Below are 24,405 nucleotides of genomic sequence, written 5' to 3' on the forward strand. Positions count from 1 at the left end.
GTGTTAAAGGGACAGTTCACCCCAAAATGACCTTTTTTCCTATGGATTAGTCACCCCATGGAGACTTCATGGATATGTTTTAGTTTTTGTCTCATTCCTAAGACAATGATTTGATGACCGGCAGCGGTTCCGGTAGGAGACACAAAGAGTCTCCTTTGTGTCTCCTACAGGAACCGCTGCCTACCGGTCCGCTGGTCATCAAATTATTGGCTTAGGAATGAGACTAAAACAAAAGAATATCCATGTTTGGGTGAACTATCCCTTTAAGAAAGTGGTCAGTGGTGTTGTGTGTACCAGGAGGGACTGATAGACAGACAGACAGATAGACAGACAGACAGACAGACAGACAGACAGACAGACTGATAGACAGACAGACATCACAAGGACTTCAGCTGCTGTCGCTAAAACATTATAATAATATCAAATCTTTTAATTACATGGACCCGTGACTTATCTATTCCCCAGCGGTTAAGCATCCCCTCGATCGCCTCTCTGACACGATCTGCCGTGTGAGATCCTCGGAAGTTCTGGGCATGCAAGGTCGCATGTTGTAAATTAAACTCGGAGTCGATCCACTGTGCAGTGAAACTAAGGAGTGACATTGGACACAGAAGAACTCCATATGTCTGTGGTAAATCCAAATGCAGGCACGTCTGTTAACAGGGCTTGCAGGTGGCCTCGAAGCTTGTTGTGAAGGGCAGGCAGAGCTTTCTCTGTAAAGTAGTGACGAGAACAAAATTCATAACGTGGCTCCAAGTGCTCCATGAGACCCCGAAACCCCACGTTCGCCACCACAGATAACGGCTGGTCATCAAGCGCGATGAATTCAGCTATCTTGGCTGTTATCTTTTTGGCCTTTTCACTGTCCTGGGGCATTTCCTCTTTCCTTTTAAAAGTCTCTGAAAGTGTCGGCTGTTTCAGTGCCGTTACCTGAGTGGCCGCTGTGTACTCGTCGTGTTGTTGTTTGTGTTTGTTTCTCGGATGGCGTGTTAGATTGGTCGTGTTGAACGTAGCTCTGTTCTTTCCACCATGCGGAACGTCTGCCTTGCAAACATTGCATCTGGCTGCTGGACTGCCTTCACTTTCAACTTTATAATACTTCCAAACTCCTGACATTTTCTCTGTCCCGACTCCCGAGTCACCAGCTGGACGTAGCCTCACGTTAGCCTACTGCTACTACGAGTCCAGTGTGAACGCTAACCAGACAAAATGCTAAATGCAACAATCTAAACATTTGGTCCCTGATCCGCACCTTTTAAGCGAACTTTGGGTGTGAATGAGGCCTAGTCTCCATATTGATGGACAGGGACTTTTTCTCTCTGACACCCAGATGCCCCCGTCCCCCCGTCCCCTTTTTCCCTTCTTGGTGTAAAGCTCTATTCATAGCCGCGGGAAGACCTTTTAGGTTAGGGGTGCGGTATGCGCACCTCATGCACGCGTGCCGCGCAGTTTTTGGTTTATTTATTTTGGTTTTAGGGTTAGTATTAGGGTTAGGTTAGAGTTATGTTATTTAATTCTTATTTTTGCCTGATTTTACCGATTTATTATCAAAAATAAATAACCCCCAGCACCCCTACTTCCCGCGGTACTGGCTCTATTCACACAGGATTAGTACTATGTACACCAACTTAAAGAACACATTCCTGCTTTCTTGCTTTTCTTGCTTTTCTGCTGTTCTTTCTAATTAAGCTAAATCTGCAAATGACACAACAGGCATTTGTGAAATTATTTACATAAAAGGAGAGAGGTATAAGGTCCTATCTCCAATTCCAGTTGTCATAATAGAGATTGTCTGTCTGTCTGTCTGTCTGTCTGTCTGTCTGTCTGTCTGTCTGTCTGTCTGTCTGTCTGTCTACTAGGAGAGAAAGACAACCAACTAGAGAAGCTCACAGTTCAACTGAAGCAACGAGATGATGAACTGAAGATGATCAACCAGAGACTGACAGAGAGAGACAAGAAACTAGGAGAGAAAGACAACCAACTAGAGAAGCTCACAGTTCAACTGAAGCAACGAGATGGTGAACAGGAGATGATTACTTACTTTACACCACTGGGTGGAAAAACAGCAATAAAATAACATGACAATATTCTTTTCATTAACCCTCTGGCATGACTTTATTTATTTATTATGATTATGATTATGATTATGATTATGATTATGATTATGATTTATTAGTATTATTATTAATTGTGTTTTATTGTATTGTGTTTTTAGCAATTATTCAGGGGGTGGGGGTACTGTACCAATTTTTGTGCTAGTGATAATAAATCATTATTAATATATCAATTAATTATAACACATTTCTGTTATTAATTCAATACTGAAAGGCCCAGGGGCCTATACGGTGATGAAACTACTCGTTATGCAGAATGTGCTATTTCCCATTCTTGTTTAACAATCCTACTATAAATCCTAATATAAATCCTACTATAAATGCGCAAAGTTCAGCAAATTTGTGCTAATTTAACGTAATAATATATAAAGAAGAAAAAAAAGAACAATACTAAGAATATACAATGAAAAATATAGCATAATGATAAAATATATAAGATATATATATAAAGAAGAGCAAGGGTTAGGGTCTTCTTCTAGACACGTACAATTTTAGTTTAGTCGTGTTTATTTCGAATATGTTAATAAAACAGATTTTTTCTTTGCACATTCGAAATCACAAAAAAAACATTAAAATTAATATCTAAAGTGATGTTTTGTTTTGCTATTTCATGTGTATGCAGGGATTAGTATTATTGCAGTGTTTATCATCATCCTGACTGGGCTATACATGGTGATCAGACAACGTAAGTAATCAACTCATTTATTCACCATTATTCCTTTCAAATCTATATTTGATAAGTCATCAATCTATGTATCTGATAATGATATCAATGTGAACATTAGTAGACTGACTCCAGATTCAGTATTGTGTTTATAAGACTGTAAGAGTAGTAATATACCTACAACATTTCCCCCTTTCCCCCTGTACTTACAAGCTATAGCAGATATTTAGCAGAGTGTGTGTGTGTGTGTGTGTGTGTGTGTGTGTGTGTGTGTGTGTGTGTGTGTGTGTGTGTGTGTGTGTGTGTGTGTGTGTGTGTGTGTGTGTGTGTGTGTGTGTGTGTGTGTGTGTGTGGTTGTATACCCCGTGGTGCTACCTGAGATGCGTGCGTTAGGCTTCTTTTACAAGCGGCCACGATTAACACATATTTAATTGAAATGTGCTTCGATTAAAAACAAAAATTACAAAATAAAAAAGATCACAACATGCTTCTGTTGCTCTATTGTAGTGTGGCTGTAATTTTTTTACATATTTGAAATTATTGATTTATGGAGGCCAAAGGAGGAGCTAGTACCAGTTTCCCTGTAGACAGACGACCCCCCTCCCCTTTTTTTTGTATATATCTTTTATTTTTCACGCTTTTATTATTATTTATTTTTTTGTACATAGTGGTATTTTTTCTCTGTATTTTTATGTTGATTTTTTAACTGTTTGGTTGCTACTATATGAAATTAAGTCAAGGACCCCAACGGAAACAAGTCCGCAAGGACTTTTTTGGTCGGACCTTTTAGACAAAAGTATTATAAAAGTTGTTTTACATTCTTTTGCCTAATACAAATTTCAATCAATCAATAGAGCGCAACAAGAAACTAGAAGAGAAAGACCAACTATTGACAGAGAGCAACAAGAAACTAGAAGAGAAAGACCAACTATTGACAGAGCGCAACAAGAAACTAGAAGAGAAAGACCAACTATTGACAGAGAGCAACAAGAAACTAGAAGAGAAAGACCAACTATTGACAGAGAGCAACAAGAAACTAGAAGAGAAAGACCAACTATTGACAGAGAGCAACAATAAACTAGAAGAGAAAGACCAACTATTGACAGAGAGCAACAAGAAACTAGAAGAGAAAGACCAACTATTGACAGAGAGCAACAAGAAACTAGAAGAGAAAGACCAACTATTGACAGAGAGCAACAAGAAACTAGAAGAGAAAGACCAACTATTGACAGAGAGCAACAAGAAACTAGAAGAGAAAGACCAACTATTGACAGAGCGCAACAAGAAACTAGAAGAGAAAGACCAACCATTGACAGAGAGCAACAAGAAACTAGAAGAGAAAGACCAACTATTGACAGAGAGCAACAAGAAACTAGAAGAGATAGACCAACTATTGACAGAGCGCAACAAGAAACTAGAAGAGAAAGACCAACTATTGACAGAGATCAACAAGAAACTAGAAGAGATAGACCAACTATTGACAGAGCGCAACAAGAAACTAGAAGAGAAAGACCAACTATTGACAGAGAGCAACAAGAAACTAGAAGAGATAGACCAACTATTGACAGAGAGCAACAAGAAACTAGAAGAGAAAGACCAACTATTGACAGAGATCAACAATAAACTAGAAGAGAAAGACCAACTATTGACAGAGAGCAACAAGAAACTAGAAGAGAAAGACCAACTATTGACAGAGAGCAACAAGAAACTAGAAGAGAAAGACCAACTATTGACAGAGAGCAACAAGAAACTAGAAGAGAAAGACCAACTATTGATAGAGAGAGACCAGACACTAGAAGAGAAAGACCAACTATTGACAGAGAGCAACAAGAAACTAGAAGAGAAAGACCAACTATTGACAGAGATCAACAAGAAACTAGAAGAGAAAGACCAACTATTGATAGAGAGCAACAAGAAACTAGAAGAGAAAGACCAACTATTGACAGAGAGCAACAAGAAACTAGAAGAGAAAGACCAACTATTGACAGAGCGCAACAAGAAACTAGAAGAGAAAGACCAACTATTGATAGAGAGCAACAAGAAACTAGAAGAGAAAGACCAACTATTGATAGAGAGAGACCAGACACTAGAAGAGAAAGACCAACTATTGATAGAGAGAGACCAGACACTAGAAGAGAAAGACCAACTATTGAAGGAAACGAATAAACTAGTGGCAGAAAAAGGCAGACAACTGGAGCAGAAAGATGAAGAGCTGCAGAAGATGAAGGAGTGGGATGATGTAATCTGTGATAAAAGTCATGCTGGTGAGATTCTACTTTCCACTTTAATTTTTTTTAAGCCCATCACTTTTCAATTGCATTCTGATTATTTAAACACATCAGATGTATGAAGTAACTCAATACTTGAGTGGTATTTTCAGTAGATACTTTCTTACTCAATTAAATATTGGATGATTACTTTTACTTCTACCTGAGTCAATATTTTAAAGTAACAATACTTTTACTTGTGTACATTTTTTGGCTACTCTACCCACCTCTACTGTGAATATGTAATACACAAGTTAGGAAGTTTAATTTAATGATTGAATCAACTCAACAACAAACAGGTGTTAGATAAAGACAGAATCATGAGAATAATGAGATAATGAGAGGCAAAATTAATTGCCTCTCATTATTCCAACAAATGAGAGGCAAAGAGAGAGAACTGCAGAATAGAAACAGCTTGGTGAGAACTGCATAATTGAATCATTGTCTAGATGATGATGGTTTATAATTGTGTTTAATATACTGTATGTTCAACCTGTCATTGCAGTTCAGCAGATATGTGATCTGAAGACTGAAGTACAGACCCTGTGTAATGCATCAACTCAAAAGACTGGTAAGTAGGTTGAAAGAGATTTTCTGCATCTGTGTTTTAGACATTAATTAGCATGTTGATAAATGGTCATTGTATTTTAGAGAATGAACATACCTCTACATCAGGTGACAAGCTACTAATCATGAGAAGATGGAGCATAGATGTCCCTCTAAGGTGTCTGGGTGGTGCAGGGGTAAAGTTCCTTCCCACCACCATGGAGAATAGGGGTTTCAAACCTCTAACAAACACAATTGGCCATGTTTGTGAAATGTGCTTTGAAGAATAGCATGTTCCTCCACATGCGTTACATCCTCCCTTTGAAATTCCTCACTGTCAGGTGAAAATGTGACTTCCTGTGAATCAGAGGAGGTTGTGGTTGTCTACATTACATTACATTACATTACATTACAGTCATTTAGCAGACGCTTTTATCCAAAGCGACTTACAATAAGTGCATTCAACATAGGTAGGGAACGAAAACTACTAATCACCATCAATCATCTTTAGTGCATTTTCTGCAAAAACAAGCAACCAAGAGTATACCTAGCGCTAAGGTAAAAGTGCAATACACACTCCTACACACTCCTACATGACTTACTGTAGGTGTCAGCAGTGACGGGGACTACACATGTGTAGTAAGTACAAGTACGCATTGTGTTGTAATTAAGTACACATGTGTAGTAAGTAAGTACACATTGTGTATTAAGTACACATTGTGTAGTAAGTAAGTACACTTGTGTAGTAATTAACTCATTCACTGCCATGGACGACTTATGACGATTTTTAGGTTTTGTGGTGTGGGGGGGGGCTGCTGGTTAGTAGGTTGACAGCAGCGCCCCCCCAGCCTGCAGCCTGTGAATGATCCAAGCACCAACAAAGAAGAGTACACCCAGAAATCATGTGATCACAACAAACAAAACACTTTTTCTGTAGTTTTCCTACTGTTTTTCAAAAAACAAGCCACATTCAAACGGCCATGGCTCTGGAATGGAGGATCGCGGCCAGTGACCAACACTAAATATCCATTGTAGCACGTACACAAATGTTCAGGACTCAGCGGACTAGTTTCAATTTCAACAATTAATTCTGGCCACATCAACAAACATGCCTAGTGGCCTTCATCACAGCTATGATGAAGGCCACTAGATCTATTATTATTATTATTATTATTATTATTATTATTATTATTATTATTATTATTATCATCGTTATCGTTATCGTTATCGTTATCATCATTGTTATCGTTATCATTATCGTTATCATTATTATTATTATACCACTAATAGTTACATTAATCCTCTATCTTGTCTTCAAGGTGCTTCCACAGCTCAACCTAGTCTGACAGAGATAAAGATCCAGGAAGACAAAGCAGCAGAGAAGAAGTTGAAGTGTGTGAGAACAGAGTTAATTACAAGAGTCTCAGAGGCCACCTTGAATTCTCTGCTGGACGATCTTCTGAAGAATAATGTGATCAATGATGGAGAAATGCAGTCAGTCAGAGAACAAAACCCCAGGGCAGACAAAGTACGGCTACTCATCGACATGGTGAAGACAAAGGGAGACAAGCCGTGTTCAATAATGATTGACATGATTCATCAGCTGGACCCTTACCTCAGTGAACTGCTGAAGTTAACCTCAGGTGATAATCTCTCTCTCTCTCTCTCTCTCTCTCTCTCTCTCTCTCTCTCTCTCTCTCTCTTTCTCTCTATGATCATTGTGCACAAATTCCTGCCGTTAGTTTTTTAGAAGTGAGGGAGCATCAATCACCACACCGCTGGGAAAAACATCTATCTATCTATCTATGCATGCTGTCATTGCAAAATTGGGACACTACTGTTTGTTTGTAAGAACTTGTCTGAATCATATTAGTTCAGCTATGTTTAAGCATAGTCAATGAGAAAGATAAAACCTTGATAAATAGAGTTAAGAGGCAGTGGGGTTTGTCTACAGATGTATTAAGGCTCATATGATGAAACTAGCTGAATTAGATATTGCGACTCTCCCTTAAATAAACTAAACCTTAATGTAATACGTATCACTTGGTTTAACTGAAGTGACCCAGCTCTGTATTGTGTACATCTGTGTTCCAGTTTTATAACTTTTTCCATTGTATTGTGTTTCAGAGCTGAGGCTGGTGCTACTGGGGAGGAGTGGAGCTGAGAGGAGTGCAGCAGGAAACATCATCCTGGGCAAGGAGGTGTTTGGTGCTGAGACCAGCTCCTCTGAGCTGAGCCATAGGAGTAGGAGGAGAAAGGGGGAGGTCTGTGGGAGACAGCTGGTGCTGGTGGACACTGAAGTTTTCTGTGGACGTTCTCTGGAAGAGATTGCCCCGGGTCCCCATGCCTTCCTCCTGGTTCTACCAGCAGAGCTTTCTGAAGAAGAGGTGAGAGGGATGATGGAGAAGATACCAGAGATGTTTGGAGACAGCTGCTGGGGACACAGCATTGTCATCTTCATCCATGAGGACAGCATGAAAGTCCAAAGAGTTGAGGAGTTTCTCCAAGCAGGCAGTCAGGAACATCAGCAGCTTGTAGAGAAATGTGGGAACAGATGTCACCTCCTCAACATTAAGGACAACAGCCATGCTGGTCAGGTTTCACAGCTGCTGGAGCAGATAGAGAGCATGGTGGCAGGAAACACAGAGAGCTTCTACAGCACTAAGATCTACCTGGAGGCAGAGGCCCAGGTCAGAGAGGTCATGGAGATAGAGATTCACAGGGACAGTGAGAGAGGACACAGACACATGGAAGAGCAGGAGATGAGGGAGAGGTTTGAGAAGGAGCGTAAGGACTCTTTGAGGGAGATAGAGCAGTCCATCCAAAAGTGTGAGGGAGGGATCAAGAAGATTGACCATCGAACGACTGAACTGGAGAAACAACTGAGGGAGGAGAGAGATGAAGAGATGAAAAGAAAGCTAGAACTACAGCAGAAGGGGGAAGTTAAGAGAAGAGAGAAGATGGAGAGAAAGCTGGAGAGGTTTAAAGCAAAGAGAGAGACCGAGAGGAGAGACAGGGAGAAGAAACACAGACAGGAAATGGAGATCCAAAGGAGCATCATGATCTCAAAAACAAGGATGCAGAGAGAGTTTATGAGTCAACTGGAGGAGAAGAACAGAGAGATGACAGCACAGAGACAAGAGTTAGAGAGAGCCAGGATGTTGGAGGAGGAGAAGAACAGAGAGATGACAACACTGAAAGAAGAGTTGGAGAGAGCCAGGATGTTGGAGGAAGAGAAGATCAGAGAGATGACAACACTGAAAGAAGAGTTGGAGAGAGCCAGGATGTTAGAGGAAGAGAAGAACAGAGAGATGACAACACTGAAAGAAGAGTTAGAGAGAGCCAGGATGTTAGAGGAAGAGAAGATCAGAGAGATGACAACACTGAAAGAAGAGTTAGAGAGAGCCAGGATGTTGGAGGAGGAGAAGAACAGAGAGATGACAACACTGAAAGAAGAGTTGGAGAGAGCCAGGATGTTAGAGGAAGAGAAGAACAGAGAGATGACAACACTGAAAGAAGAGTTGGAGAGAGCCAGGATGTTAGAGGAAGAGAAAATCAGAGAGATGACAACACTGAAAGAAGAGTTGGAGAGAGCCAGGATGTTAGAGGAAGAGAGGAACAGAGAGATGACAACACTGAAAGAAGAGTTGGAGAGAGCCAGGATGTTAGAGGAAGAGAAAATCAGAGAGATGACAACACTGAAAGAAGAGTTGGAGAGAGCCAGGATGTTAGAGGAAGAGAGGAACAGAGAGATGACAACACTGAAAGAAGAGTTGGAGAGAGCCAGGATGTTAGAGGAAGAGAAGATCAGAGAGATGACAACACTGAAAGAAGAGTTGGAGAGAGCCAGGATGTTAAAGGAAGAGAATAACAGAGAGATGACAACACTGAAAGAGGAGTTGGAGAGAGCCAGGATGTTGGAGGAAGAGAAGAACAGAGAGATGATAACATTGAAAGAGGATTTGGAGAGAGCCAGGATGTTAAAGGAAGAGAAGAACAGAGAGATGACAACACTGAAAGAAGAGTTGGAGGAAGAGAACCGGAACATATTGGAAAAGAGCGTAAAAAGGAGAAGAGAGTCAAGGTGGATGAAATGTTTTATGCTGCTAGACACAGTGATACCTTTACTGGTCTGTCTGGTATGGGCTCTCCACTTAGCGTCCAGCTTCCACTGGACGCTAAGATACGTCAACGGACCTCCACCGATCTGAAGGACTTTGAGGACATAATATGTGCCACATATGTCTCAGATCATACGGTTCTTTAGGACTTTATAACTCTGTTTACAAATGTGTACAGAAAAGCTTTTCCATACCTAACACAAAATCAGCAGAAATCACTGTTTCTTAAATGCATTTTCTAATATATATTCCTATTCAAGGCTACCAATGTATGATTTATTTTTAACTATGAGCTATTATCTCCGCCAGGCCGGACGGCCGAATGCTGAAAACTATGTTTTCGCCCTGTCCCTCCGTCCATCAGTCATTCTGTGAGCAGCTAATATCCGCCCATTGGAAACTCTGCACGCACACTCCCAGTAGAGCAAGGAAAAACCTCTGCCCCAAAGCTTTCAAAACTGCCTCATGGTGGCGCTACAACAGCCTCTTCACCTTTTGGTCTATAACTGTTGAAATGTAGGTCGCACAATCAAAATCTTTTTGACCCGCTGGATTCCTTGGATCATGACGCAACTCCCTGTAGCCTATACACGAATGCACGGAGCGCTGCCCTGTGCACAGCCATTGCTGCGGTGTCAACGCTACGCGGACACGACACCGCAGCAATGGCCGCCTACAGGCAGCTAAAGGCAGCGCGTCTGTGGATTCGTCTATAGGCCCGGCGTTTTCTTCACAACACACGTTTTGCTACTCCTAGAACTTTTGTCCAAAACTCACACATATCGGTACACATTATCTCTGAAGTCCTGTTATCACGATATATCAGTCAGATTTCTCATATACCATTCCAATTGTCTATAACTGCCTTCCAAAATGTGCGTGTAGACAACCCAGCCTGGTGGAGACCTGCGCTTGAAGGAGCACACTTTTCTAGTTTCAACGTTGAAATTGCATTACATATCAAGTGTGATGCCCCACTCCCTTATATAGAGTTGTCATGGGGTTGTCTATTAATGCTGATCTTCCTAGGTGATTAGGTTGGGGCAGGGCTACATTCCTACTTAATGGCTCATTGGAGAGCACCTGGGCCCGGTGCCTCCAGGAGCCTGCAAGTAGCCCAATGTTCATTCACTCTTGAGAGAGTTCCAGAGAGGACAGACCTCTGCTGTCTTCCACCAGCCTCCATTCATTCTCCGTGAACCTTTGTTACTTTAGGTTTTGACTTTACTTTCCATCCACACACCTTGCATTACACCATGTTCCACTCATGCACACATTTACACACAGTACTGATTTACTGACTCCACACCACACTGGATCCTTAGTCTTATCATGTTCTGTTCTGTTATTCTACATTCAGTATGCTTTAGTTGCCTTTTGTACACATGGTATTCCCGGCCGATCCGAGGGTGGCGCCATAGCCCCATTTCAGTGTGCAATTTGGAAGCCTCTACCTGGTTAGAAGAAGTCCCATGCAGTGGTGTTGCCAATGTAGCAGGATGGGCGTTGGTTCCCACGCTACCCACAGCCCCATCCTCCGCCCACTCATCAGTGGGCTGATTGGCAACAGTATTAAATCTCTCTCCATCTTGTCTGTTTATGCACTGTGATCAGGTTTTGATTGATTGACATTTTTATTAGGCAAAAGAATGTAAAACAACACAGTTACATTTATAATGCTTTTGTCTAAAAGGTCCGGCCAAAAAAGTCCTTGCGGACTTGTTTCCGTTGGGGTCCTTGAGTTAATTTCATAGACATATATAGTAGCAACCAAACAGTTCAAAAATCAACATGAAAATACAGATAATACAGAAAAAATACCACTATGTACAAAAAAAAGCATTTAAAAAATATATGTACAAAAAAAAGGGGGGGGGGAAGCATGGAAAAATAAAAATTATATACAAAAAAAGCATGAGGAAATACAAAATATGTACAAAAAGAGGAGGGGGGGGGTCGTCTGTCTACAGGGAAACTGGTACTAGCTCCTCTTTCGGCCTCCAGAAAGATGGGTTTTTAGGGCTGTTTTGAATGAGCCCAGCAAACTGCATTTTTTGAGGGATGGGGTTAGACTATTCCATTCCTTAGTGGCTGTGCTATAGAAGGTAGGAGCAATGAGCATGGGTTGACGTGCTCCTACCTGTCGCCTCTGTCCACAACCTCCGGCTCACAGCCAGCCTCCTTGTTCATTCCTTTGGTTTATTTAGTGTTGTTGTTTATTTTGTTATTATTGCTTTTGTGTTATTGTTTACTTGGTTTTGTTTATTTTGTGAGACTAGGCCTACAGACGGCATTCTGTTAAAATAGTACACAAGTTATTTTTATCTATTTTCCCGACACTTCCTAAACCTATTCTCGTTGCTTGGGACCCCTGGTGTGTGGGAGCGGGTGACGGCCGCCCAGTTGGGTTGTGGTAATCCCCCCCCCCCCCCTTGGTGTGTAATCATCCTAATCTGTTTGCTGTGACATATTGGGGTGCCTCCTCTGGGTCGGTCGGCCTGCCCATCCTCCCCCCTTACCCCCCAGCACTGGCCCTGGTAGATAGGTTTTATTATTAAGTGCCTTGTTACATTGATAGGTTTTATTATTAAGTGCCTTGTTACATTGATAGGTTTTATTATTAAGTGCCTTGTTACATTGATAGGTTTTATTATTAAGTGCCTTGTTACATTGATAGGTTTTATTCTTAAGTGCATTGTTACATTGATAGGTTTTATTATTAAGTGCCTTGTTACATTGATAGGTTTTATTATTAAGTGCCTTGTTACATTGATAGGTTTTATTATTAAGTGCCTTGTTACATTGATAGGTTTTATTAATAAGTGCCTTGTTACATTGGTTTTTAGTACATTAAATGTTTTGCTACTTTTATTATTGATGATATACTATCCTGTTGAATTACAATAAAGCTTTTTGTACTTTTTTACTAAACACCGTTTCTGCCTTTGTAATTGTACAACGAACTGTGTGAAAAGCAATCATTATGTTCAGGTGACTATTCAAAAATTGCAGATATACAAGCTCATAGCACTATGAGCTTATAGATCTGCTATTATTTTTTTTTAATCGTGAACATCTGTGCAAATCTTTGAATTTATATATACTGTATATTTTTTAAGCAAACATTTTTAACTCTAATATTTGCTTCTCCCTTTAACAAAACACTTTGAGATGGGGGTCCGCGGCCAAATACATATAATTTTGGGGGTCCTTGACATGAAAAAGTTTGAGCACCACTGATATAGCAACATACTGTTAGGATTTAGAAAACATTTTTAGATATGTATTTTGTTCCAGGGACCCCATCTCAAATGATTTTGTTCCAGGGACCCCCATCTCAAAATGTCTTGTTCCAGGGACCCCCAGAAGCAAAGATTTGAGTTGCAAATGTTCGCTTTAAAAATATATATATATATTCAAATATATAGATTAAAACATTTTCACGATTTAAAAAAAATTGCAGATCTACAAGCTCATAGCGCGGCACTCTGTGCCACTCATGAAAAAAACATGACGCTGTTAGTTCATATCAGAATATTGATATATTATTGATTTCAGCTGTTATGATTCATAACATGTAAACATGACCCGCTTTAATGACTTCAGTCTATATTAGTTGCTTAATGACTAGTATTAACATTCTATTGTCTTTTTTATGTCCAATGTATTTGTATTTAAGTTCATAAAGTTAACAGAAGTATAACTAAATGCATTTGAAATTAAATACAAATGTTACTTTTCAGGATTCCAATTCAAAAACAGCAAAACAAATATTTGAATTCCAATTCAAAATTAGCAAAAATAGCAGATCTACAAGCTCAAAAAGCATCGCACTGCGACGCGTTTTGAGCTTGTAGATCTGCTATTTTTTTTCCCTCAAAGCCCCTCAACCCTAACCTTGCGAGCTAGACTATATACCTCAACCCAACAGGATGATTCCAAAAGCAACCAGCAGATGGCAGAGATCTGCAAGAATCTTCAAGAATCAGTACAGGACACGTACATCTGTAGCAAAACTAGTTCAGCCAATCAGCCCACAGCTGTATTAAAGTGTAAATGAGGAGAGGAGAGTGGAGATGGACGGACAGACAGACAGACAGACAGACAGACAGACAGACAGACAGACAGACAGACAGACAGACAGACAGACAGACAGACAGACAGACAGACAGACAGACAGACAGACAGACAGGGGGAAAAGAGATTGATCAAAGAAATCAAACAAATGATCTATATTGTGTAGTGACTTGGGGCATAATTCACCATGGGCTCTTTAATAGAGTGGGGGGGTTTGATTAGAGACAATGAGGAACAGGTGTGTGTGTGTGTGTGTGTGTGTGTGTGTGTGTGTGTGTGTGTGTGTGTGTGTGTGTGTGTGTGTGTGTGTGTGTGTGTGTGTGTGTGTGTGATTGTTTTTTTTTGTTGCTGTTTTTGAATTGGAATCCTGAAAGTAACATTTCTATTTAATTTCAAATGCATTTAGTTATACTTATGTTAACTTTATGAACTTAAATACAAATACATTGGACATAAAATGACCGATTTAAAAAAAAAAATCCCATTAAGCTACTAATATAGACTGAAGTAATTAATGTTTTCATGTTTGCATGTTTGGAATAGTAAACAGATGAGATCATTAATATATCAGTATTCTGATATTACCCTGTGGGCCGCATTAAGTGAAGGTGGGGGGCCCCCGGGCCGCCAGTTGCCCATGTACTGTATAGGATAGGTGTTATATGATCGTCCTTACAGACTCTCATTAGGATCCTGGCAGCGCTGTTCTGGATGTATTGCAGATTCTGAATACTCTTGACAGGAATCCCAATGAAGAGTGGGTTGAGTCCAGTCTAGAGGAGATAAAGACATGGACAAGCTACTGTCAGCTATATTTACACATGGTACCTGAGATAAGATATAAATGCATGAGCATAGCAGCAGATAAGATGCTAAAAAAACACAATGAAAAGACAAAAGACAGTGAGTTGTACGCGGGATTAAGGTGCAAAATGTCAGCGAGTGTCGACCGTATAAACCACAGGTAGGTCAAGCAGTCTGACGGCAGCCGTGTGGAATCTGTTGATGAACCTGGTGGTTCTGCTCTTGATACCGTGGTACTAGTGGTTTAGACCTCCTTGAGGTACTAGTGGTTTAGACCTCCTTGAGGTACTAGCGGTTTAGACCTCTTTGAGGTACTAGTGGTTTAGACCTCCTTGAGGTACTAGTGGTTTAGACCTCCTTGAGGTACTAGTGGTTTAGACCTCCTTGAGGTACTAGTGGTTTAGACCTCCTTGAGGTACTAGTGGTTTAGACCTCCTTGAGGTACTAGTGGTTTAGGCCTCCTTGAGGTACTAGTGGTTTAGACCTCCTTGAGGTACTAGTGGTTTAGACCTCCTTGAGGTACTAGTGGTTTAGACCTCCTTGAGGTACTAGTGGTTTAGACCTCCTTGAGGTATTAGTGGTTTAGACCTCCTTGAGGTACTAGTGGTTTAGACCTCCTTGAGGTACTAGTGGTTTAGACCTCCTTGAGGTATTAGTGGTTTAGACCTCCTTGAGGTATTAGTGGTTTAGACCTCCTTGAGGTACTAGTGGTTTAGGCCTCCTTGAGGTACTAGTGGTTTAGACCTCCTTGAGGTACTAGTGGTTTAGACCTCCTTGAGGTACTAGTGGTTTAGGCCTCCTTGAGGTACTAGTGGTTTAGACCTCCTTGAGGTACTAGCGGTTTAGACCTCCTTGAGGTACTAGTGGTTTAGACCTCCTTGAGGTACTAGTGGTTTAAGCCTCCTTGAGGTATTAGTGGTTTAGACCTCCTTGAGGTATTAGTGGTTTAGGCCTCCTTGAGGTATTAGTGGTTTAGACCTCCTTGAGGTACTAGTGGTTTAGGCCTCCTTGAGGTATTAGTGGTTTAGACCTCCTTGAGGTACTAGTGGTTTAGACCTCCTTGAGGTACTAGTGGTTTAGACCTCCTTGAGGTACTAGTGGTTTAGGCCTCCTTGAGGTACTAGTGCATGGGTCCTCAACAGGCGGACCGCGGTCCATGACCGGACCGCGGGACACCTCTCTGCGGACCCTGGGAAAATTATGAAAAAAAAAAAAAAAAATTAAAAAAAAAAAAAAAAAAAAAAAACATTTAAAAAATAAATAAATCCCCCAATATTTTTTTTCGAGCTATTAATCTGCGAGTTACCGCGATCGCGAGTCACAATTGTCCGTTGTATTCACTGCATGCAGCACTCTGAATGTGGACTGTGTGTGTGTGTGTGTGTGTGTGTGTGTGTGTGATATACACTTGTATTGTGGGCTGTCATCTCCATGAGAACGATGCACTGATTGGCTGTTAGCTGGGGGTCACTGAGAGTTCGACAGAACGAACGCAGCAGGTTTAAATTTTGCAATCAGTGAGTTTGTTTGCTTGTAGCAGCAGCACTTCATCAACTGTTAAGACTAAATTTTGAGTGTGAATCACAATGGCATGTTCTAAGTTTGCTAGTAAGAGAAAGGTGGACAGTGAAAATCGGAGGTTCAAAGAAGAATGGACTGACAAATATGCCTTCATCCTACTTCCAAGTGACAAACCAATGTGTCTAATATGCTTAAAGACTGTAGCTCTGGTGAAAAGTGAAAATGTTAAACGCCATTATCTGACAGAGCACAAATCTTTTGAAGTGGAATTTCCTCCTAATTCAGAGCTAAGAACAGAAAAAATCAAGAAGCTGAAAAAGTCATATGAAGGTTCAACCAAGATAATGGTGTCATCTATGACAGAACAACAAAAAGCAACGGAGTGCTCACTCAGAGTGTCATGGGTTTTGGGTAAGCACAAGAAGCCATTTTCTGATGCAGAGATAATTAAGGAATGTTTGATTGAAGTGATGGACACCATGCTCGAAGGAAAAGAAAAAGAGCAAATGACAGCTAAAATGAAGAAAATTCCACTCTCAGATTCCACAGCAACCAGACGTACTGAAATACTGGCTGGTGATTTGTCCAAACAGCTTTGTGATGGAATACAAAACGCAGAGTGTATTTCCCTAGCAGTGGATGAGTCCACTGACACCACTGATAATGCTCAGTTGTTGGTGTTTGTGAGGTATTATCATGAGGCGAAGGGGGAGTTTATTGAAGATGTGTTGGGCCTGGCAAACCTCAGTGGACAAACAAGGGGGGAAGATATTTACAAAGTAATATCAGAAATGCTGAATGAAAAAGGGATAGATGTGAAGAAAGTTGTGTCAATTGCAACTGATGGAGCCCCAGCCATGTTGGGTAGAGAGAAAGGAGCGGTTCAGCGTCTGAGAGACCACCACCCCGGCCTGATATCTTACCACTGCATAATCCACCAGTCTGTCCTTTGTGCAAGTCTTGGAGAATTGTACTCTGAAATCATGACAACAATGATGAAACTCATAAACTTCTTGAGAGCATCATCTGCACTGCAGCACCGCTTGCTGCGCACATTCCTGACAGAGGTAGATGCAGCTTTTGATGATTTGCTCCTGCACAACAACGTCAGATGGCTGAGCAAAGGCAAGGTCCTGGAGCGTTTTTGGGCCATCAGGAAAGAGCTGCAAGTGTTTCTGTCACAGCAAAAGAGCGCAAAAGCAAAACAGTTCCTGGACTTTCTGCAAAATGCTGGGAAAATGGAAGCTGTGGCTTTTTTGGCAGATATAACCTCTCATCTCAATGACCTAAATCTCAAGCTACAGGGGAAGAACAACACAGTGTGTGAGCTGATGTCAGCAGTGCGTGCCTTCCAGAGGAAGCTGGAGATTTTCAAAAGTGACCTACAGGTAAGTTGCTTTTAACATTTTCTACCACACACATTTCCTGGATTCCACTTAACATCTTGTTGATTCTTCATACCCCTTTTTAAGCAGTGCTCCTTATTTCTTTTTAATGTTTACCAACAGGAGGAACTGCTCCACTTCCCCAAACTTCTGGAGCAGACCAAAGGAGAAGGCGATCATCAGTGTCATGTGGAATTCCTGGAGAAGCTGATTGCAAATTTCAAGACTCGCTTTGATGACTTCATATTAGGAAAACAAGTCCTACTGTTCATTGACAACCCTTTCCTGGTCAAAAATGTGAGAGAGTTCTCTGCAGAAGCACAAAAAATCTTCCCATGGGCCAAAGCTGCTTCACTGCAAACTGAGTTGATTGACCTCCAGGAAAACATTGCCCTGAAAGAGGCTCAGTGTGACGCTATCACCTTCTGGACAAAGATGGTAACTGCAGCTAATATCCCTCTGCTGCGTAAACTGGCAGTTCACATTCTCACAATGTTTGGCTCAACTTACAGCTGTGAGTCTGCCTTCTCCACAATGAATATTGTGAAGAACAAGTACCGCAGTAGACTCACCAATGAACACTTGCATCAGTGTCTCCGCCTGGCCCTCACACCTTTTGTGCCAAAGTTCAAAGTGTTGGCCTCAAACCCAAGATGCAATTTCTCTCATTAAGCAGCAGTGTTTGCCACAATGTTTGTACCATAGTTATTCTTTGCACCTTAATCTGACTGAGATCTTGCAATTTGTTTACCAGAGAATTGGATTTTTTTTCTTTTTGTGTTAAAAGGAAATGGACATTTTGTTTCATGCTTTGTTGTGTATGTGAATATTTGAATTCCTGAGACACTTGATTCACCTTTAGTCACTGGAAGAACAGCACTACAGCTGTCCCCCTCCTTTCCTGTGCTCCCTTGTGTCTGTAATTAAAAAGAGAGGGTTCTTTAACCTCCCTCCTGATATATTTTTGGGGGATCCTTGGAGGGGGTGTGAAAAAGTTTGAATTGTTGTTCAATTTAAAATATTTTATTTAGTATTTATTTTAGTTACCGTTACCTGTTTTCATACTCTGTACCCCAGTTTTATTAAGTTGGTTGGTTGGGAGGGGATCAGATTTTCTGATGCAGAGATAATTAAGGAATGTTTGATTGAGCACTTGCATCAGTGTCTCCGCCTGGCCATCACACCTTTTGTGCCAAAGTTCAAAGTGTTGGCCTCAAACCCAAGATGCAATTTCTCTCATTAAGCAGCAGTGTTTGCCACAATGTTTGTACCATAGTTATTCTTTGCACCTTAATCTGACTGAGATCTTGCAATTTGTTTACCAGAGAATTGGAGTTTTTTTCTTTTTGTGTTAAAAGGAAATGGACATTTTGTTTCATGCTTTGTTGTGTATGTGAATATTTGAATTCCTGAGACACTTGATTCACCTTTAGTCACTGGAAGAACAGCACTACAGCTGTCCCCCTCCTTTCCTGTGCTCCCTTGTGTCTGTAATTAAAAAGAGAGGGTTCTTTAACCTCCCTCCTGATATATTTTTGGGGTATCCTTGGAGGGGGTGTGAAAAAGTTTGAATTGTTGTTCAATTTAAAATATTTTATTTAGTATTTATTTTAGTTACCGTTACCTGTTTTCATACTCTGTACCCCAGTTTTATTAAGTTGGTTGGTTGGGAGGGGATCAGATTTTCTGATGCAGAGATAATTAAGGAATGTTTGATTGAGCACTTGCATCAGTGTCTCCGCCTGGCCATCACACCTTTTGTGCCAAAGTTCAAAGTGTTGGCCTCAAACCCAAGATGCAATTTCTCTCATTAAGCAGCAGTGTTTGCCACAATGTTTGTACCATAGTTATTCTTTGCACCTTAATCTGACTGAGATCTTGCAATTTGTTTACCAGAGAATTGGAGTTTTTTTCTTTTTGTGTTAAAAGGAAATGGACATTTTGTTTCATGCTTTGTTGTGTATGTGAATATTTGAATTCCTGAGACACTTGATTCACCTTTAGTCACTGGAAGAACAGCACTACAGCTGTCCCCCTCCTTTCCTGTGCTCCCTTGTGTCTGTAATTAAAAAGAGAGGGTTCTTTAACCTCCCTCCTGATATATTTTTGGGGTATCCTTGGAGGGGGTGTGAAAAAGTTTGAATTGTTGTTCAATTTAAAATATTTTATTTAGTATTTATTTTAGTTACCGTTACCTGTTTTCATACTCTGCACCCCAGTTGTATTAAGTTGGTTGGTTGGGAGGGGATCAGATTTGATAAGCTTGGCTTGATTGACTGACTTAAATAAATGGACCCTAGCAGTGGCGTCGTTACGCGGGGGCTTCGCCACCTAATGTCTTATCCACCAATGTTTATCCAAAGCCACCAATAAAAAAATTAAAAAAAATTTAAAAAAAATTATTTTTTAATTTTTTAATAACTATAACCCTAACCTACCCATAACCCTAAAACCGAAATAAAGTAAAAAAACGGGTGGAAAAGTACCCGAATCCGCGGAAATCCGCGAAAAAAATCGCGCGCGCGCGCTTCGCGCGCGCGCGGGAGGGGGTCCGCACATGCACGCGCGCTGCGCGCGCGTGCATGTGCGGACCCTAGCCTTATTCTAAAACTTATTTGTGGACCTTCAAGATTTGTTGTTGAGGACCCCTGTACTAGTGGTTTAGACCTCCTTGAGGTACTAGTGGTTTAGACCTCCTTGAGGTACTAGTGGTTTAGACCTCCTTGAGGTACTAGTGGTTTAGACCTCCTTGAGGTATTAGTGGTTTAGACCTCCTTGAGGTACTAGCGGTTTAGGCCTCCTTGAGGTACTAGTGGTTTAGACCTCCTTGAGGTACTAGTGGTTTAGACCTCCTTGAGGTACTAGTGGTTTAGACCTCCTTGAGGTACTAGTGGTTTAGACCTCCTTGAGGTATTAGTGGTTTAGACCTCCTTGAGGTACTAGCGGTTTAGGCCTCCTTGAGGTACTAGTGGTTTAGACCTCCTTGAGGTACTAGTGGTTTAGACCTCCTTGAGGTACTAGTGGTTTAGACCTCCTTGAGGTACTAGTGGTTTAGGCCTCCTTGAGGTACTAGTGGTTTAGACCTCATTGAGGTACTAGTGGTTTAGACCTCCTTGAGGTATTAGTGGTTTAGACCTCCTTGAGGTACTAGTGGTTTAGACCTCCTTGAGGTACTAGTGGTTTAGACCTCCTTGAGGTACTAGTGGTTTAGACCTCCTTGAGGTACTAGTGGTTTAGACCTCCTTGAGGTACTAGTGGTTTAGACCTCCTTGAGGTATTAGTGGTTTAGACCTCATTGAGGTACTAGGGGTTTAGACCTCCTTGAGGTACTAGTGGTTTAGACCTCCTTGAGGTACTAGCGGTTTAGACCTCCTTGAGGTACTAGTGGTTTAGACCTCCTTGAGGTACTAGCGGTTTAGGCCTCCTTGAGGTACTAGTGGTTTAGACCTCCTTGAGGTACTAGTGGTTTAGACCTCCTTGAGGTACTAGTGGTTTAGACCTCCTTGAGGTACTAGTGGTTTAGACCTCCTTGAGGTACTAGTGGTTTAGACCTCCTTGAGGTACTAGTGGTTTAGACCTCCTTGAGGTATTAGTGGTTTAGACCTCCTTGAGGTACTAGTGGTTTAGACCTCCTTGAGGTACTAGTGGTTTAGGCCTCCTTGAGGTACTAGTGGTTTAGACCTCCTTGAGGTACTAGTGGTTTAGACCTCCTTGAGGTACTAGTGGTTTAGACCTCCTTGAGGTACTAGTGGTTTAGACCTCCTTGAGGTATTAGTGGTTTAGACCTCCTTGAGGTACTAGCGGTTTAGGCCTCCTTGAGGTACTAGTGGTTTAGACCTCCTTGAGGTACTAGTGGTTTAGACCTCCTTGAGGTACTAGTGGTTTAGACCTCCTTGAGGTACTAGTGGTTTAGACCTCCTTGAGGTATTAGTGGTTTAGACCTCCTTGAGGTACTAGCGGTTTAGGCCTCCTTGAGGTACTAGTGGTTTAGACCTCCTTGAGGTACTAGCGGTTTAGACCTCCTTGAGGTACTAGTGGTTTAGACCTCCTTGAGGTACTAGTGGTTTAGACCTCCTTGAGGTACTAGTGGTTTAGGCCTCCTTGAGGTACTAGTGGTTTAGACCTCATTGAGGTACTAGTGGTTTAGACCTCCTTGAGGTATTAGTGGTTTAGACCTCCTTGAGGTACTAGTGGTTTAGACCTCCTTGAGGTACTAGTGGTTTAGACCTCCTTGAGGTACTAGTGGTTTAGACCTCCTTGAGGTACTAGTGGTTTAGACCTCCTTGAGGTACTAGTGGTTTAGACCTCCTTGAGGTACTAGTGGTTTAGACCTCCTTGAGGTACTAGTGGTTTAGGCCTCCTTGAGGTACTAGTGGTTTAGGCCTCCTTGAGGTACTAGTGGTTTAGACCTCCTTGAGGTATTAGTGGTTTAGGCCTCCTTGAGGTACTAGTGGTTTAGACCTCCTTGAGGTACTAGTGGTTTAGACCTCCTTGAGGTACTAGTGGTTTAGACCTCCTTGAGGTACTAGTGGTTTAGACCTCCTTGAGGTACTAGTGGTTTAGACCTCCTTGAGGTACTAGTGGTTTAGACCTCCTTGAGGTACTAGTGGTTTAGACCTCCTTGAGGTACTAGTGGTTTACACCTCCTTGAGGTACTAGTGGTTTAGGCCTCCTTGAGGTACTAGTGGTTTAAGCCTCCTTGAGGTACTAGTGGTTTAGGCCTCCTTGAGGTACTAGTGGTTTAGACCTCCTTGAGGTACTAGTGGTTTAGACCTCCTTGAGGTACTAGTGGTTTAGGCCTCCTTGAGGTACTAGTGGTTTAGGCCTCCTTGAGGTACTAGCGGTTTAGACCTCCTTGAGGTACTAGTGGTTTAGACCTCCTTGAGGTATTAGTGGTTTAGACCTCCTTGAGGTACTAGCGGTTTAGGCCTCCTTGAGGTACTAGTGGTTTAGACCTCCTTGAGGTACTAGTGGTTTAGACCTCCTTGAGGTACTAGTGGTTTAGACCTCCTTGAGGTACTAGTGGTTTAGACCTCCTTGAGGTATTAGTGGTTTAGACCTCCTTGAGGTACTAGCGGTTTAGGCCTCCTTGAGGTACTAGTGGTTTAGACCTCCTTGAGGTACTAGTGGTTTAGACCTCCTTGAGGTACTAGTGGTTTAGACCTCCTTGAGGTACTAGTGGTTTAGACCTCCTTGAGGTACTAGTGGTTTAGGCCTCCTTGAGGTACTAGTGGTTTAGACCTCATTGAGGTACTAGTGGTTTAGACCTCCTTGAGGTATTAGTGGTTTAGACCTCCTTGAGGTACTAGTGGTTTAGACCTCCTTGAGGTACTAGTGGTTTAGACCTCCTTGAGGTACTAGTGGTTTAGACCTCCTTGAGGTACTAGTGGTTTAGACCTCCTTGAGGTACTAGTGGTTTAGACCTCCTTGAGGTATTAGTGGTTTAGACCTCCTTGAGGTACTAGCGGTTTAGGCCTCCTTGAGGTACTAGTGGTTTAGACCTCCTTGAGGTACTAGTGGTTTAGACCTCCTTGAGGTACTAGTGGTTTAGACCTCCTTGAGGTACTAGTGGTTTAGACCTCCTTGAGGTATTAGTGGTTTAGACCTCCTTGAGGTACTAGCGGTTTAGGCCTCCTTGAGGTACTAGTGGTTTAGACCTCCTTGAGGTACTAGTGGTTTAGACCTCCTTGAGGTACTAGTGGTTTAGACCTCCTTGAGGTACTAGTGGTTTAGACCTCCTTGAGGTACTAGTGGTTTAGGCCTCCTTGAGGTACTAGTGGTTTAGACCTCATTGAGGTACTAGTGGTTTAGACCTCCTTGAGGTATTAGTGGTTTAGACCTCCTTGAGGTACTAGTGGTTTAGACCTCCTTGAGGTACTAGTGGTTTAGACCTCCTTGAGGTACTAGTGGTTTAGACCTCCTTGAGGTACTAGTGGTTTAGACCTCCTTGAGGTACTAGTGGTTTAGACCTCCTTGAGGTACTAGTGGTTTAGGCCTCCTTGAGGTACTAGTGGTTTAGGCCTCCTTGAGGTACTAGTGGTTTAGACCTCCTTGAGGTATTAGTGGTTTAGGCCTCCTTGAGGTACTAGTGGTTTAGACCTCCTTGAGGTACTAGTGGTTTAGACCTCCTTGAGGTACTAGTGGTTTAGACCTCCTTGAGGTACTAGTGGTTTAGACCTCCTTGAGGTACTAGTGGTTTAGACCTCCTTGAGGTACTAGTGGTTTAGACCTCCTTGAGGTATTAGTGGTTTAGACCTCCTTGAGGTATTAGTGGTTTAGACCTCCTTGAGGTATTAGTGGTTTAGACCTCCTTGAGGTACTAGTGGTTTAGACCTCCTTGAGGTACTAGTGGTTTAGACCTCCTTGAGGTACTAGTGGTTTAGACCTCCTTGAGGTACTAGTGGTTTAGGCCTCCTTGAGGTACTAGTGGTTTAGACCTCCTTGAGGTACTAGTGGTTTAGACCTCCTTGAGGTACTAGTGGTTTAGGCCTCCTTGAGGTACTAGTGGTTTAGACCTCCTTGAGGTACTAGTGGTTTAGACCTCCTTGAGGTACTAGTGGTTTAGACCTCCTTGAGGTACTAGTGGTTTAGGCCTCCTTGAGGTACTAGTGGTTTAGGCCTCCTTGAGGTACTAGCGGTTTAGACCTCCTTGAGGTACTAGTGGTTTAGACCTCCTTGAGGTACTAGCGGTTTAGACCTCCTTGAGGTACTAGTGGTTTAGACCTCCTTGAGGTACTAGCGGTTTAGACCTCCTTGAGGTACTAGTGGTTTAGACCTCCTTGAGGTACTAGTGGTTTAGACCTCCTTGAGGTACTAGTGGTTTAGACCTCCTTGAGGTACTAGCGGTTTAGGCCTCCTTGAGGTACTAGTGGTTTAGGCCTCCTTGAGGTACTAGTGGTTTAGGCC

General features: G+C 41.9%; 1 protein-coding gene across 1 annotated transcript in view; it reads left to right on the forward strand.

Annotated features, from left to right (window-relative positions):
- LOC308101627 (uncharacterized protein) overlaps positions 1–9,802 on the forward strand; it is a gene marked incomplete at its 3' end in the record, with an annotated part of 32,164 nt that extends 22,362 nt beyond the window's left edge. Inside the window, exons 5-9 of the mRNA XM_080451048.1 lie at positions 1,860–2,018; positions 3,675–5,042; positions 5,551–5,616; positions 6,911–7,234; positions 7,719–9,802. Of these exons, the coding sequence (XP_080307174.1) occupies positions 1,860–2,018; positions 3,675–5,042; positions 5,551–5,616; positions 6,911–7,234; positions 7,719–9,802 (4,001 nt within the window). The remainder of the gene's footprint in view (positions 1–1,859; positions 2,019–3,674; positions 5,043–5,550; positions 5,617–6,910; positions 7,235–7,718) is intronic.
- Between the last annotated feature and the right edge of the window lie 14,603 nt (positions 9,803–24,405).

The sequence above is a fragment of the Gymnoscopelus braueri genome (assembly GCF_963280865.1).
Source record: "Gymnoscopelus braueri genome assembly, chromosome: 15".
NCBI classification, from domain to species: Eukaryota; Metazoa; Chordata; class Actinopteri; order Myctophiformes; family Myctophidae; genus Gymnoscopelus; species Gymnoscopelus braueri.